This window comes from Eretmochelys imbricata, chromosome 1 (assembly GCF_965152235.1).
Source record: "Eretmochelys imbricata isolate rEreImb1 chromosome 1, rEreImb1.hap1, whole genome shotgun sequence".
Classification (NCBI taxonomy): Eukaryota; Metazoa; Chordata; order Testudines; family Cheloniidae; genus Eretmochelys; species Eretmochelys imbricata.
Window position 1 is genome coordinate 271,117,828 of NC_135572.1, and position 18,040 is coordinate 271,135,867.

Sequence of the window (18,040 nt, forward strand, 5' to 3'; positions counted from 1 at the left end):
GCTGTTAGTAGTTGTTTGGATACAAGTATCTTAAGAAATGTAAGGAAAGCAGGGCAACGTTCAGAAGGGAGCATGTTTAAGTATTCCCACTGTAAAAGTTGGTAAATATGCTACTACAGAACTAGAAAGAGAACTCCCTGAAGAGTTCTTGTACCAATTTTAGAGACTAAATTCAGTCCTTAAAGTGTGAAACAGAGGGATTTTAGTACTGCTTTAGGTGCAAATCTCAATGCAACTCCTGACTCCTCTCTAATTATTATTATGGTTCTGATCTTTGCAATGAAAAACAAAAAGAAAAGAAACCCTGTTGTCAAATAGCTCTTGCTGATTTCCATGAACTTTCTTGCTGTCTCCACGCTGTGGTGATGGAGATTCCCCCAATGTTATTGCTCTTGGAAGGTTGTTAGAAATATTGTATATTGATGCATAGTTAATCTCTTCTTTTTTGCCGCTGTTTTCTAAACACTGAAACAAAGCTGCCTCCTAACCCACACTGAAATAGTTCTCATGATGGCCTCACGCTGAAGGGATCTTATCAATTTTTCTGGTGCTCTGAGGGAGCCTTTCACCTGGAATATCATTTGCTGTTCTGGACACATCAGAACAAGAATGATGCAAAATAATTGGAGGGAATTCAGGGAAAAGCAAAAAAGTGATTCTCAGACTGGAGGACTTATCTAGCTTGAGGAAATGTTCTAGACATTACATGGCCAAGATTTTAAAAAATGACTAGTGATTTTGGGTGCCTAACAGAACTCTGTAAACGAGGCCTGAATTTTAGAAAATGATAAGCACCCACTCTCTGAAAATCAGACCCTTTGGACTCAGATTGGGCACCCATAAAGGGAGGCACCTAAAATTATTAGTTGCTTTATAAAAACTTGACTGATTGTGTATACAGTCATTTGGTTAAATTATGATGGGGTTAGTAATGGTAATCATCCACAAATGTTCAGAGGGTTTAAATAGCTCAAAGGAAGAGGGATTTTTTAGGATTTTTCAAGTGCAATTAAAGGGAAATTTAGTTTGAGTATGAGGAAACATTTCCTAACAAAATGTGTTTGTTAAGCTGTCCTGCAGTAGCTCAAGAGTGAGTACCTACTTCAGGGCAGACTTTTAAGAGACAGGGCACAAACTCCAAGCTGGTTGTGAGTTCTGTACTTAGATTTTGCCAACCAATGATCAGGTGTAATCTCCTCAGGCACTATAATGGCCTTAACATGGAGTCACAGACAGTCCCTTTGGGCACTTGCCAGCCAGGCAAGCTGACCTTTGTGATAGATGGTCCATTCTACTGCGAATCACAGCAATATTCAGGTTACTCCCAGTCCCAACGGACCAGTAATTTACCCCAAGTCAATTGCACTTTAGATCTCACACCAGAGGTGCTTGTAGCCAATCCTATAATAAACTATGTAAAGATTTATTAAATAGGAAAAGGAAGCCAGAGAGTAATTTGTAAGGTTAAAGCAGGCAAGCATACATACACAAGTGAGTTCCAATGTTAAGTTTCAAAAGATAATAGAAGTTTCTATAATCAGCAAGCTCTATATCTTTTAGGGCTAACCCAGGCAAAGCAGCTTAGGATCCTTTGCTTATGCCTAGAAATCTTGCCCCCAGAGTCCAATCAGGCATAAGATACAGTTCCTTCTTGTTAGGGTATTTTATTCTCTTCCTCCCTTGTGCTTTCAGCTGCAAACTCAGCTGACGGGAGAAATTCACTTGCGTATCTCATCTTCATGGGGGTGGTGGTAGGGAAAGCAATCAACCAAGTCTTTTGTCCTTTTTAATGTTCCACAATAGTTCATCTGGCGTTGATGGGCCTTCCTTGTTAGCCAGGATATAACACTGTCAGTTGGAGCTTGGAGCTCAGTACTTTACCCGTGATTTACGCAGTCATAGAGGCTTATAATACAAACATTTAAAAATTATCTTACAGTATTGGATACAGATGTTACAAGTGAGATTGCAAGCATTCCATAAAGTCTAAATTCTAAGCACATGTTTATAATTCTAATACTTATTTAAACCATACTAACACACAAGTGAGCCAGGCCGATTTTAGCTGTGTATTTATCAGTGTTCCATTGAGGCCGGGGATGCTTGGCATGAGCTGGCATCTGGTCTGTCAGAGTCACAGTGGTGTAGTAGAGTTGAAGAGTCTTTTGATGTAGGTGGTAGAAACACTGCTTGAGTAGTTTTTAAATGGGACTGGACAAAACACTGAAGAAATTGTTATTGGGGCCAACCCTGCTGATAAGATGGTCACCTCTAGCTCTTACCATTATGTGACTCTACTTGTGATATAGCAGGTGTGTAATGAAAAATTCTAGTTTTGCGAGAACAGGATAGTGAGTTGAAGTGAAATATACAAACGGGGGAGACAGCCAAAGGTTTCTTATAAGCCATTGAACTATGAAACATCTATTTTTCACCTTCCTCTGTAGCATGGGGCACGGTTCACTTGCTGAAGGATTCTCTCTCTGCTCCTTGAAGTCTTTAAACCATGATTTGAGGACTTAAATAGCTCAGATATAGGTGAGAGGCTTATCACACGAGTGGGTGGGTGAGATTCTGTGGCCTGCGTTGTGCAGGAGGTCAGACTAGATGATGATAATGGTCCCTTCTGACCTTAATATCTATGAATCTATCTATGAATCTATTTCCTCTCCCTCACGCCCACAATGTAATTTTAAAATAAAACATGTCATTTGGATAGTTAAAAACAATAGACCTGATTCTCATGTACAGCCAGGCCTCTTTAAAATGCTTTGGCAGTGTCAAGGAGCCTTAAAGTGAGTAGAACAGCAAACTATGTCTCCATGAAAGCCCTTTTCACTGACAGAGTGGTGCAAAGTGGCCTTGTTGTAAATGAGTACGAGGCCCAGTCTGTTTAATAGACCATTTTAATTTTTATTATGGAATGGCCCAAGACTGGACTGGGCTGCTCAGCAGTGAGGCACCCGCTATAGACCAAATGAGATCTTGAGAAGGTGCTCCAGTGATTTGGTTGGCTGTTCGTCTTTGTGACTTTTATTGTTTGATCCCACTACATACAATGAACTATTCCATCCTTACAGAAAGGCACTTTTAACTGGCTACCAGAGCCTTTAATCTGTGAATTAATCCTATGCCTCAAAGAGCTGCTTTGGGCCCTGTTCTGCTGCCATTGAAGTCAATGCCAAAAAGTGCACTGATGTCAATGGCAGTTGAATAGGGCGCATCTCACTTTCCTTACTCCACTCCCTGCAGCACCCTGCCACATTAGCTGGTCACCTGATGAGAGCAGTATCTCCACCTCTGTATCCCCATCCCATGACCATCTTTCAATGATATGTGAAGGAGATGCCTCTCTGAGAGAGAGTGAGGATGAGGGTCTGGAGCACATGCAGAATATTCATGCCCTTTATGGAAGGGGAAATTAAGTACTGTGAGCATGCTTGCACTAATGTGGTTGCGATGGGTACTACTCACAAAGCAATTCAGCAAGAGCCAGAGAGAAAAGTGATCGTCCGATCACAGCGGCCAGTAGTGACATATGGGAGATTGCCTTGGTCTGTCTCTCTCAACTCCTTACATAACAGCTCTCCTGTTACCCCTCTGCCACTGCTACTTCCCCCATTCCCTCTCTGATTCCCTCCCTGCTGTTCCAAGTCCGTTGCACTGTCACTACAACCCTCATTTAAACTGTGGTCAGGGAGGTAGGTCTCTGTTCTGGGTATGGTTGTTGTGTGTTTAAAATCTTCTATCTTTTCTCTCTCTTCTAGGTACCTGATTAATGTCACCTTTGAAGGGAGGAATTTGTCCTTCAGTGAGGACGGCTACCAGATGCATCCCAAGCTGGTGATCATCCTTCTAACCAAGGAGAGGAAATGGGAGAGGGTAGGATATGTTTGGAGACTCTTGGACTAAACTGGGAAGGAGGAGGGTGGTGAAGGTGCTCATCAGATTAACCCCTCTCTCTTCAGGACTTCCTTGTACCAAAGGGTGACCAGCTCCTTACTTCCTCTGAGGATCTGTGGGAGCTGGATTTGGGTGTCTCCAATAATACAAGGACACCATCTCTTCTCAAATGTAGGCCACCAATACATTATCATATTAGTTTGCATAAAACGTTCATAGATTCACTCATGGTTCCCTTCAGCGTCCACTTTCCTGTTTTACGTAATAGAGTTCAGCTCCCTACAGCAGAACCACTGACAGATTTAAGGACAGCCTTGAATGGGGACAGTCAGTCGAATGGACCCCTGGCTGTAGAAACTGCAGTTACCAGCTTCGCCTTATATATGACATGAGGACTAGAACTCAGGAACTTCAGCATCAAAATCGCAGGCCTTTACTAACTAAAAGAGATACAACATTAGCTATCCTTTGTATCAAGGTTTAGGACTTCAGCCACTAGAGAGAGACGCATACAATTTTCAATGGGATGGGGTGTTAGGTGCAGCTCCATGTATGACATTTTAGGTAAATTATTTAATGAGTTCATTTGCATCTTGGAAGATGGAATTTCAAGATAGAAGGCAGCTTGGGTGAAAGTAATCATGAAATGATCGAGTTCATAATTCTAAGGAATAGTTGGAAGGAAAAAAGCAGAATGAAGAGAATGGACTTCAAAAATGCAGACGTTAAGAAACTCAGAGAATAGGTAGATAATGTCCCCTGGGTAGCAAGTCTAAGGGAAAAATGTTCAGGAGAGTTGGCAGTTTTTTAAAGAGACATTATTAAAGGCATAAGAGCAAATGATCTCAAAGCATAGGAAAGATGGGAAGTCTGGTGAAAGACCATCCTGGCTTAACCAGGAGATCTTCAATAAACTGGAACTCCTAAAAGAGTAAGACAAAATGTGAAAACTAGGTCAAATTATGAAGGATGAATATAAAAAATCCCCATTAACATGTAGGGACAAAATTAGAAAGGCCAAGGCACAAAATGAGATTAAACTAGGTAGGGACATAAAGGGTAACAATAATACATTCTACAAATACAGAATAGGCCCATCACTCTCTGAGTAGGAGAGAATATAACAAAAATGCAGCAATGGCCACAGTATTAAATGTCTTTTTTGTTTCACTTTTCACCAAAAAGGTTAGCACCGATTGGACGACTAACAATAGCGAACATCAGTATAAATGGGGTAGGATCCAAGGCTAATCTAGGGAAGGAAAAAGTTAAGACTTACTTAAACAAGTTAGAGGTCTTCAAGTCAGCAGGGCCTGATGAAATACATTCTAGTATGCTTAAGGAATTGTCTGAAGAGATCTCTGAGCCATTAGGCATTCTCTTTCAGAAGTTGTGGAGGATGGGCGAGATCCCACAGGACTGGAAAAGGGCAAATACAGTACCTATTTATAGAAAGGGGAATAAAGACCAGTCAGTCTAACTTCAGTACCCGGAAAGATAAGGGAGCAAATAATCAAACAAACAATCAATTTGTAAACACCTGGAAGATAATAGATGATAAGTAACAGTCATCATGGGTTTGTCAAGAACATGTCATGTCAAACCAATATAATATACTTTGATAGGGTAACAAGCATTTTTGATAATGGGGAAGCAATAGATATCATGTATTTTCAACTTTAATAAGGCTTTTGATACTATATCAGAAACAAACTAGGGAAATATAGCTTAAATTAACCTACTATAAGGTGAGTGCATAACTGGTTGGAAAAACATACTCCGAGAGTAGTTATCAATGGTTCACAATCAAGCTGGAAGAGCATATCGAGTAGGGACCCAGAGGGGTCTGTCTTGGGTCTGGTTCTGTTCAATATCTTCATAAATTATTTGGAAAATGGCATAGAGAGTACATTTTTAAAATTTGCAGACAACACCAGGCTGAGGAGGGTTGCCAGTGATTTGGAGGACAGGATTAGAATTCAAAATGATCAGCACAAACTGGAGAAATGGTCTGCAATAAATATGATGAAATTCAATAAAGTCAAATGCAAAGTACTACACTTAGAAAGGAATAATCAATTGTAAAATACAAAATGGGAAATGACTGCCTAGGAAGGAGTACTGCAGAAAAAGATCTGGGGTTTATAGTGGATCACAAACTAAATGAGAGTCAACAATGTAATACTGTTGCAAAAAAAGTGAACGTCATTCTGAAGTGTTGTAATTCTTCCATTCTATTCAGCACTGATAGCTTATGCTCAAATAAATTTGTTAGTCTCTAAGGTGCCACAAGTCCTCCTTTTCTTTTAGCTGGAGTATTGTATCCAATTCTGGGCATCACACTTTAGGAAAGGTGTGGACAAATTAGAGAAGATTCAGAGGAAAGCAATAAAAATGATTAAAGATCTAGAAAACATGACCTACAAGAAAAGATTGAAAAAATTGCATTTGTTTAATCTGGAGAAGAGAAGACTGAGGGGGCACATGATAAGTCTTCAAAGTACATAAAAGGTGGTTATAAAGAGGAGGGTGATAAACTGTTTCCCTTAACTACTGAGGACAGGACAAGAAGTAGTGGTCTTAACTTGAAGCAAGAGCGATTTAGGTTAGCCATTAGGAAAAACTTCCTAACTTTCAGGATAATTAAGCACTGGAATAAATTACCAAGTGAGGCTGCAGAATCTCCATCACTGGAGATTCTTAAGAACAGGTTAGAAACAAACACCTGTCAGGGATGGTCTAGATCATTAGTCCTACCTCAATGCAAGGGACTGGACTAGATGACCTATCGGGATCCCTTCCAGTCCTACATTTCTATGATTCTATGATATTTCTAAAAAATGTGCATCTAACCCTAAAGTAAAGGAGGGATCAAAAAAGGAACTGGGGTCAGCTGAGAACAGGGGGACAACTCAAGAGGGCTTGGAACAGGAGTGAGGTAAAAGGTGCAGTAAAATGGAGTTGGGGACACACCGAGCAGAGAACCACATACAGTGTCCACTGATGCAAGAAGCTTTGAAGTGGGGAGTCAGTGGATGCTGCCCAGAGGAGCGCTGTAAATTTTAACTGCAAGGGTAATTAACCATTGGCAATTTTAAAAATCAAGAATTGATGTTTTTCTAAAAGATCTGCTTTAGTTCAAATGGGAATTATTTCTGGGAAGTTCTGTACCCTGTGTTGTACAAGAGGTCAGATTACGTGATCAAAATGGTCCCTTCTGACCTTGGAATCGATGAATCTAAAACTGGATGCGTGCATGTGCAAAGCCCAGGAAAATAGCCCCACAGTCACAAAGGGCATTTTTATGAGTGATCTTTCTTCTCCTGCTTCTAAGTGGTCAGCTTGACCAGTGCCATAAGGAAGTCCATGGGGAGACTTTGTGGGAAAGTCTGATACATAGGGGCCACTATACATCTATTATGCTGGAATACCTTTTAACCCTGGCTGAACGGAGCTGGATTCAGACTGATGACCCTCGCGTGAAAAGCTTTGTAACTCATTAGCAGCACCCTAGATTCATAGGTTCGAAGGCCAGAAAGGACCATTGTATAACACAGGTCAGAGAATTTCCACAAAATAATTCCCAGAACATGTCTTTTAGAAAAAATCCAATCTTGATTTAAAATATTACTAGTGATGGAGAACTGATAAATTGTTCCAACGGTTACTCGCTCACTGTTAAAAATGTATGCCTTATTTCTAGTCTCAATTTGTCTAACATCAGCTTCCAGCCACTGGACTGTGTTATATACCTTTCTCTGCTAGACTGAAGAGCCCATTATTAAACATTTGTTCCCCATGTAGGTACTTATAGGCTGTAATCAAGTCGCTCCTTAACCTTTTCTTTGTTAAGCTAAATAGATAGAGTGATTGAGCTCCTTGAGTCTAAGGCATGTTTTCTAATTCTTTAATCATCTTCACTGCTCTTTTCTGAGCCCTCTCCAAACTATCAACACTCTCTTGAATTGTGGACACCAGAACTGGACACACTGTTCCAGCAGGGGTTGCAGCAGTGCCAAATACAGAAGTAAAATAACCTTTCTACTCCTACTGGAGATTCTCCTGTTTATGCATCCAAGGATTGCATTAGCTGTTTTGGCCACAGTGTATCATTGGGAGCTCATGTTCAGCTGATTATCCACCATGCCCCCCAAATCTTTTTCAGTTACTGTTTCCCAGGATAGAGTCCCCCATCCTGAAAGAATGGCCTACGTTCTTTATTCCTAGATGTGTACATTTACAGTTAGCCCTATTAAAATACATATTTTTTGCTTGTGCCCAGCTTACCAAACAGTCTAGATTGCTCTGTTTCAGTGACATCTCCTCTTTATTATTTATCACACCCTCGATTTTTCTGTCAGCCGCAAACTTTGAGTGATGATTTTATGGTTTCTTGCAGTTCATTAATACAAATGTTAAATAGTGTAGGGCCAAGAACTGATCCCCACAGACACCTCTTGAAACACACCTCTTTGATGATGATTCCCTATTTACAATTAAATTTGGAGATCTATCAGTTATCCAGTTTTTAATCCATTTAAGGTGTGCTGTCTTAATTTTGTATCTTTCTAGTTTTTTAATCAAAATGTCATGCAGTACCAAGTCAAATGCCTCATAGAATTCTAAGTATATTACATCAACACTATTACCTTTATCAACGAAACTTGTAATCTCATCAAAAATAGATATTGAGTTAGTTTGATAGGATCTATTTTCCATAAACCCATATTGATTTGCATTAATTACATCACCCTCCTTTAAGTTTTAATCGAATCCTGTATCAGCTTCTCCATTATCTTTCCCATGTCATGAGCAAGACGTGGGCAGTGAGACCTAATGGTCAGAGCAGGAGTTGGGAGTCAGGCTGAGTCAGCTACCAGGAAGTCAGAGTCTGAGATGGGCTAGTGGGCAGAACAAGAGTCACACATCAGGAGGCAGGAAGGATTAGGTTACTGTGAGAACAGAGTCCAAGACAGGCCAGAGGATGAACTGAGAGTCAGGCGTCAGGTACGATTAGATTACCAGAAGATCAGGGTCGGGTACCAGGTTACAGATGGCAATCGAATAGTAAAGTTGAGAAAAAAAACAGGGTTGGAAGTTGGAGTCTAGGGTCGATCGCAAGCAGGGTCTGGTGCAGAGACAAGCAGGCTGTGGTGTTCCTCTGACACCCTGTTATGACTTCCTGGTTTAAGTACTGGCACCAGCCAATCAGTGGGATGTAAGGGGCTGCCACTCAGGTCCTGCTGGGCAGTACTTCCTGCTGAGCTCAACCTCACAAGGTCTTCCCATGGGAGCCCAGTCTAAGCCTCCTGTGGTGATGCAGTGGCATCAATAGCCCAGAATCCGCATGGTCCCAGGTTCCAGCCCTGCAGACTGTAACATCATGCCCTCTTTCAGGCCTCCCTTCATGGTGGTGCTGGCCCAACCTTGTCTGGGTGAGCCTGGTGGAATTCTTCCAGCAGGTCAGGGGTGTAGATGTAGGAGGCAGGCTCACAAGTGCATTCTTTTGGGTCATAGTCTTCCCAGTTCACCAGACAGTACAGGCAGCTCTTGGGAATTGAGGCTGGCACACACTTTGTATTCCTTGTGATCCTGGATTTTGACTGGTGGAGGTGGCAGTGTGGTTCAGTCGGAAAGAATTCTCAGTACAGGAATTCAGAAGGGAAACATGGAAAACTGGGTGTATTTTGAGAGACTGGGGAAGACGGAGTTTGAAGATAACCGGATTAATCCGCTGGCATATTCAGGAAGGGTCCCAGGAATGGATAGCTCAATTTATGGGAGAGTTGCCTGGTCTGGAGGTGTCTGGCAGTGAGCCATACCTTCTGGCCAACTGTAAATACTGGAGCTTCTAGTCGCCGATGGTCTGCATATCTCTTGTAGGCCTCCTTTGCCTCTTCTAAGTGGTTCTTGAGTTCTTCCTGAATAAGATGCATCTGTTGGACGCAGATGTTGGCAGCAGGGTTTGGGAAGGCTGCTGGTAACACCGGGTGGAAACCAGGGTGGAACTAGTAATTAGTGAAGCAGGGGCTCTGACCCGTAGAGGGATGGTCAGCATTATTGTAAGAAAACATATGGCATATGTTTGACATATGGCAGGAGTATAGACCAGTTATCTTGATGATAATTTACAATGCATCTCATGTACTGCTCCAGTACTTCGTTCACCCATTCTGTTTGTCCCTCTCTGGGAGGTTGGTATGCAGTGGGGGTGGATATGCAGATAACCAGCAGCCTGAACGCTTTGCACCAGAAGTGAAAGGTGAACTGTGAGCCTCTGCTGGGGAACTATGTGGTCTGGGAGTCTGTGGATCTGGACCACGTTGTTCAGTGGGAGTTGGGCAGTAGTCTCAGCAAAGGGAAGCTGATTACAGGGCATGAATTGGGCCATTTTGGTCAGGCACTCCACAACCATTAAGATTATGGGATGACCCATCAATTGGCTCCAGCAGGTCTGGTGTATGTTTCAGCTGGAGGGGGATCTGGAGGGTTTTGGCTGCCTCAGCATCTATAAAGTTGGCAGCAGCCTAGGGGTTTATCATTGCTCACTGTTGAGGAATCTGCTGCACCTGCCCCAAGACCTGGAACTGAAGTAGCAACTGGAAATGCGGGGTTCCCAGGTCAGCATGGGTGATGCGTGAACTGTTGGCTGGGGGTAACCTCCAGCCCCGCTCCTTCCCCACTTTCTGGAGCCCAAAGCCCCTCCCACCGTGGCCACTGGCCTAGTCCCATGGCTAGCCCCCCAGTCCCAAAGGAGCACCCAGAGGGTGTGCGGCCCCAGCCCCGGAGCACGGGAGGGCAGGTGGCACGTGGCCCCAGCCTCCACAGCCCCATCTGGAGCTCTGGGGGCTGGAGCTGCTGGAGGACTGGAGCCTCATGAAGGGAGTGGTCACAGCAGGGGGCGGGGCCACGCCTGGCAGTTTGGGGAGGCAGAGCCTCCCCCAGCCTAGGCAACCCGCCGCCCATGCAGGTCAGATTCTACTTGATGACGGTGGGGTGGTTCTAGAGCAAGGAGGTCTGATGATGCCCAGACTGTATCCCCTTACTGGGTCTGGGCTGGTCTGTTTCCCAAGTTCTTCCAAGTTGGGCAGGAGGCAAGGGCACGTCCTGCTCTCTCACACTAAAAACAGGTTCAGCTGTTGTCGAGGTTCTGTCTCCTCCAGGGTCAGACGTTGGTGACCCAGGTCAACTCGATTGGTTCAGGACTTGGTTCTGCAGGCCTCGGTGTAGAGGGAGGGCATGGAGGTGTTGGCCACCCCTCCCTTCCTCCTTCCATTTGCACAGTCAGGAGTCCATGCACAGGGTAAGATCAATCAAGATGTCTAGGTGGGTGGGGTTTTCAGTGCGAGCTAGCTCGTTCTTTACCTCATCATTGTGCTCCCATCAAAGCTGGTAAAGTTGGGCTGCCTCATTCTGTTCAGCACCAGCCACAAGCTGTCAGAAATAGGTGGCATAGGAGGTGGCTGGCCTTTGCCCCGGTGAAGCTTCCAGAGCTTCTGCAGAGTGGATGTGATACAGGCTATTGAAGATGGTTGCAAAGGCTTGCAGGAAAGCATCCCAGTCAGAGAGCACTGGGCTGTTCTGCTCCAACAGGGAGGATGCCCAGTCAAGTGCTTCAGCAGACAGCAGGCTGACTACTAGCCCCACCTTAGTCTGGTCTGTGGGGGTACACTCGGGGCAGAGCAGGAAGAGCAGCCGGCATACAGGTAACCCCAGAATTTCCCGTGATTGCCATTGAAGTGTTTGGGCAGTGATACCGCAAGGACTGGTTGAGGCAATGGGCGGTCTGTTCAGACTCATAGTGTCGCTGCTTCTCCTGTGAGCCTGCAAGCTGCTCACGTAGGGTCTGTGCCTCAGCAGTGAGCTGTGCCACCTGAATCTGTGACCAAACTAGTTGCTTGTGCAGGGTCTTTACTTTGAGTGCATACTGCATAGCATGGGTCTGTAGTGTGAGGTTCTCCTTCTGCAGACAGATGACTTGGTCCTGCAGATCCTGGGCTCTCAGGGAGCTGCTGGTGGGAGGGCAGCCTGTCTCTTCCATCATCAGTGGAGGGGATGGATGGATTTGGGGGGGGGGGAGGGTGAAGGTGGTCTGAGCAATCTGTCATATCTGAGACCTGGGCGGTCAGACCTAGTGGTTGGAGCAGGAATTGGGAATCAGGCCGAATCAGGTACCTTGAGGTCAGAGTCTAAAACAAGCCAGTGGGCAGACCAAGAATCAGGTGTCAGGAGGAAGGCAGGGTCAGGTTATCGGTAGGTCAGATTCTGAGACAGGCCAGAGGGTGAACTGAGAGAGTGGTGTCAGGTAGGATCAGGTTATCAGAAGAATGGGGTTGGGTGCCAGGTTATAGACAGCGATCGAATAGTGAAGTCAAGGACGAACAAGGTCTGGAAGCTGGAGTCTAGGGTCTATTGCAAGCAGGGTGCGGCGCACAGATGGGCAGGCACTCTGTGTTGTTGCTCAGATAGCTCCCCTTAGTGGCTTTCTGGTTTAAGTATTGGCACTGGCTAATGAGTGGGCTGCAATGGTCCACCACTCGGGTCCTGCTGGGTGGTACTTCCCGCCAAGCCCAGCCTCAAGAGTCCTCCCAATGGAATCTAGCCTAAGCTTCCTATGGAAATGCAGAGGTGTCAGCAGCCCAGAACCCCCATGGTTCCAGCCCTGCAGGTTATAATGGCCTGGGATCAATGTCGGGCCTGTAATCACAAGAGTCATCCTGTTTACCTTGGCACAACATTAGCTTTCTTCCAGTCTTCTGGTACTCCCCCGCTGTTCCAAGACTTATTGAAAATCAACATTATCAATCCAGTGATCTCCTCAGCCAGCTCTTTTTAAACTCTTGGATTCAAATTATCCAGACCTGCTGATTTAAACATCTAACCCTAAGGCATCCAGTATGCAATACATCCTAATGTTATGCCTTCAAGAATAAGTCTTGCTTCCTGAAAAGATAAATGTATTATATAAAATCCTGACCTTTTTAGAGCTTACAGAGGCAGGCTCTTCCATTCCCTGAATATATAGGGTGATTTTTCCGACATACAACTCTGTCACATACAGCCATATTCTATAGTCCAGTGCTCCACCTTGTTCTTAAAGGGATAGATCCCATCAACAAAATACAAACAACCTTGTGGTGTGCCAGTAGTTGTCCCCCACCAGTTCTAGGGGTGTTCTGAGCAGGGGTGGGGAGAGGAAGAGTCATGTCCAGAATGGTCCTGCACCCTGTCAATTTCCTGCTGTTGCAAGCTCTATAGGGGCTATGTCAATGGTGAGTGCAACTTGGGGCAGCCCTTAGGCTAGCTTGTGCTGGGGGCCAAACTGGATTTTGCAGTGCCTGAATAGAAGAGGCAGACGTTCCCTCCCCTGTGACCCTAATGCTGTCACATTGATGAATCTCCTCCTGTGTCTTTTAGACAGACTGATGCTACAGAGGGCTGGCAGTCATGACAGAACAACCATAGCAACCATTTTCTGGAACAGATCTGTATCCCTGAGTTCTTCAGCTGATGTACTCACAGGCGGTATTTACTGTTATAAGTAAATGTTCCGCATTCATTCATTTGACTCACTTCTTTGTACACAGCTTTTGTTAAGGGCAAAAGTTCACACGCTAATGGGGCATGTGCTCTCTCTCTACTTCTTAATTAGTCAATTAGTAGAGCTCCCTCTGCACTGGCCAGGCTCATCTGTATGTGTTTAAGTTCATGTGCTCCACAACCAGGACTCAAACGGGACCCTATATTGTTTACTAAGAGTGGGGCTAATTCACAGTCATCTTGTTTGTTCTTCAATGGCCTTGTCTGGCACAAGATGCGCTCCGGGGCATGTTGGGGGATAGGTGGCTGGGGATTCCAGAGAAAGAGTACTCCAGGTGCTTCTATATCCTGGCTAGTTGCCAGCTGCTGCAAGGTCAATATTGACAATGGATAGTTGAGCACCAAGAATGGTGGGAAGCAAGTCCACCACTCTGTCCCTATGCAAGGCTGTGCACCAGTGTGAGGTAAACTGGGGCCACGGTCTCTATTGTGAATCCAAAAAAGGAACGTCCTGTACTGGGCTGAGCCATTAGACTCTAAGCTGAGTTGTATCTGCTGGAAGTCACTCTTTGTGTATTCTCCAGCAGGCAAAAGCTGGTGCTCCTTATAAAAGAGCACTGTAGTATTCTAACTGCAGCATGGGCAGTTACTGAAGAATATTATATAGTTTTTATAGGGGATGGAGGTGCCACATCCTGGCACAAATTACAGACCCATTCTTCCTGGTGCACATCTGGGCCTGGGCTTTTTGAGGCAAGGGCGAAGCTGGCATCTCCCAGTGCAATGAGGCCTAGATCTTCTGAAACCAGTTCTGGGGCAATGCTGCCCAGAACATTATCATGACTAGCACAGCCAAGTGTGGAATCAGGACTGGCGCTTCCTGGTGCATGGTTGGGTCCACACCTCTTCAATCAAGTTCAAGGTGAGTGCTTGTGGCACATCATATGGATTAGTAGCTCCTAATCTGTAATTTGGCTGTTGTTTCATAGAATCATAGAAATATAGGGATGGAAAGGACCTGAATAAGGTCATCTTATCCAGCCCCCTGCACTGAGTCAGGACCAAGTAAACCTAGATCATCCCTGACAGGAGTTTGCCTAACCTGTTCTTAAAAACTTCCAGTGACTGGGCTTCCAAAGCTTCCCCGAGAAGCCTAGTCCAGAGCTTAACTACCCTTATAGTTAGGTTAGATACTGGAAAAAGTTTCTAAATCTCCCTTGTTGCACATTAAGTCCATTACTATTTTTCCTACCTTCACTGGGCAGGGAGAACAGTCAATCACCATCCTCTTTATAACAGCCCTTAACAGATTTGAGGACTGTTATCAGTTCCTCCCCTTCAGTCTTCTTTTCTCAAGACTAAACATGCCCAATTTTTTTAACCTTTTGTCATAGGTCTTGTTTTCTAAAACTTTTATAATTTTTGTTGCTCTCCCCTGGACTTCTCCTCTCCCATTTGTCCACATCTTTCCTAAAGTGTGGTACCCAGAACTGGCCGCCATACTCCAGGTGAGGCCTCATCAGTGCCAAGCAGACAAGGACAGCTACCTCCCTTGTCTTACACACAACACTTCTGTTCATACATCCCAGAATATTAGCCTTCTTCACAACTGCATCACATTGTTGGCTCATATTCAGTTTGTGATTCACTATAATCCCCAATCCTTTTCAGCAGTACTACTGCCTAGCTGGGTATTCCCCATTTTGTAGTTGTGCATTTCGTTTTTTTCTTCCTAAAAAGAACTTCGCACTTGTCTTTATTTAATTTCATCTTGTTGATTTCAGACCAATTCTCCAATTTCTCAAGGTCATTTTGAATTCTAAGTCTGTGCTCCAAAGTGCTTGCAACCCATCCCAGCTTGGTGTCATCTGCACATTTTATAAGCATCCTCTCTACTCCATTATTAAAGTCATTAATGAAAATTATTAAATAGTACCAGACCCAGGGCAGACCGCTGCAGAACCCCACTAGATATATCCTCTTCTCTGGTTATCTGGGACCCCACCCGTCCTCCATAAATTCTCAAAGATAATTGCTAATGATTTAGAGATTGCTTCCACTAATTCCTTAAGTACCCTAGGATGAATTTAATCAGGCCCTGCTGATTTGAATACATCTAACTTATCTAAATATTCTTTAACCTGTTCTTTCCCTATTTTGGCTTGGATTCCTTCCCCCTTGTTGTTAATATTAATTGTTAAATATCTGATCACCACTAAGCGTTTTAGTGAAGGCATTAAACACCTCAAACTTCTTGATGTCATCCATTGTTTGCTCTCCTTCTCCACAAATTAGTGGACCTACACTGTTCTTCCTCTTTCTCTTGCTCTGAACGTTTTTTATGGAACCTCTTCTTACTGCCTTTTATGTCCCTTGCTAAGTGTAACTAATTTTGTACCTTAGCCTTTCTGATTTTCTTCCTGCATGCTTGTGCTATCCTTTTGTATTCACCCTTAGCAATTTGTCTGTTTCTATTTTTTGTAGGATTCCTTTTTGATTTTCAGGTCATTAAGAGCTCTTGATGGAGACTGGCCCCATATGAGTATTTGGGACCATGGCTCTGTGTGCTATCTGTGCTAACACTTCATGATACATCTCTGCTGCTTGGCACAACTCTCCAGACAGCTTTGGTGCAAGCACTTTTCCAATAGCCCGGACAGAATTATAGTTTCCTGTCAACCTTGACTGGGAGCTGCCTGGGGAGTGTAGCTTACTCTGATCACATCTGCTTCTTTCACCTCATTAACCTTCTCTTTCATTGATTGGTACAAGGCAGGCGGGACAGGTTAGAATCTCTCCTGGATCAGGGTGTGGTCTGTAACAATCCAGTGCTATATGTGAATTACACATCCAAAATTGGCCAGGTGCTTGGAGATGGCAGCGGAGTGTTTCTGAATCAGCTAGACCAGTTCTTTCTGTTCTTTCATAATCTGTGCATTACCTATGTCTGTCTCTTGTAGCCAGGCCTCCTTGGGGCTTTTGCTAATGCTGTCTGTAAGGCAATGGGGTAAATTCCAGCATCTGGTCTCTCAGACATCACTGCATCCTCCCAGTCTAGTCAGAGGACTTGTAAAATGGTTTGATTGAGGAACAACTTGATGCAGGACTCCCAGTTGGCATCTTCCCTTTTCCGACAGGGAGCAAACTGTGAGTCATCAAAATTGAGTTTGCCTCTGTGCCAGGGTACAGGTCCAGCTGGGTGGTATAATATTTGCCCCAAAGCCAGTCTTTGTCTTGCTTAGGAGGAGAGTTTTTATGTTCGGTTCTGTCTATAGAGGGTGGATGTCCCAAATCCTGGTGTCAGGCTGTCCAGAGTAGCTCATGATCATGGGAGCCAACCTCAGGGCAGACTATCAAGGAACAGGGCTGGTGGCATGTTCTATAATTAGATTTCACTAACCAAGTAACAGGTGTGAACTCCTAAAGTGCTGTAACAGCCTTAACATGGAGTCACAGACAGTCCCATTGGGCACTCCGGTCTATTTTGCCACGTAGGCAAACCTGCCTTTGTGATAAATGGCCCCTTACACCTAAATCACACCAATAGTCAGGTTACTCCTAGTCCCAAAGGACGAGTCACTTATCTCAAACCAAAGACAACATTTGTAGCCAATCCTATAATAAACTAACTAAAGATTTATTAACTAGGAAAAAGAAATGAGAACGATTTACAAGGTTAGATCAGGTAAACATACATACATAAATGAGATTGTCTTAGAGTCCAAAAGATAATAGTACCTGCTATAATGTGCAAGCTCTATATGTTCTTTAGGACTAACCACAGCCAAGCAGCTTGGGGATCCCTTGCTTATGCTTCGAAATATTGTCCTCTCCAAATTTCAAGCAACATAGTGATAACAATTGTTCTTTGACAGGGATTTCTATAACCTCCCCCCGCCCCAGTGTTCAAGCTGTGATGGGATGAGGGCTTGCGCACATCCCCTCTTCATGCGTGTGGGGGAAGCCATCAACAAAGTCTTTTTTTGTGCACTCATGTTCCTCAATGGCTTGTCAGCTGTCTATAGACCATCTTTTGTTGGGCAGGCGATGACACCTCTTGTGGTAAACTAGTATTTCACACTTGGTAATGCTTCTCCCCTGCCTGAGGAGATTTACTTTTTTAGCAAACATTTTTTATAGTTACAGAGCAAACACTTATTACCTTTATGACATGGGATACAGCTATTATCGTAATATTAATACATGCAGCATCCTACAAGCATTTCATAAAGTCCAAGCACTGAACATATTCTTATAACTCTAATATCTATTTTAACACACAGGTGAGTCAGACTGGTTTCCAGCTATGCATTTGTCAATGGTCAGTGAGGCCCAGGGGTCTTGGCCTGAGCTGGCATCTGGTCTGTCAGTGTCGAGCCTGGCCTTTCCAGTTTTGCCCTACTTCTTGGTGAAGTGCTGGTAATCATGTATTTGTTTAGTGGTGTTCTGCTGCACCCTGCAGAGGCAGCGGAGGGTCACAAGCCCCCAGGACTACTCAGTTTGTCATAGCCGTGCCGGAGCAGATTTACGCCTAGACCAACAGAGGGTAACTCATAGTTGTTTGCATCACTCACAATGATCCCCTATTGGTGAAGCA

The 18,040-nt window shown here is 44.2% G+C and overlaps 1 protein-coding gene across 1 annotated transcript in view; it reads left to right on the forward strand.

The window, feature by feature from the left end:
• Positions 1-18,040, forward strand: part of GRIN2B (glutamate ionotropic receptor NMDA type subunit 2B) — a 223,791-nt gene that overhangs the window by 115,541 nt on the left and 90,210 nt on the right. The window contains exon 3 of the mRNA XM_077807613.1: positions 3,768-3,882. Coding sequence (XP_077663739.1) covers positions 3,768-3,882 — 115 coding nt within the window. The remainder of the gene's footprint in view (positions 1-3,767; positions 3,883-18,040) is intronic.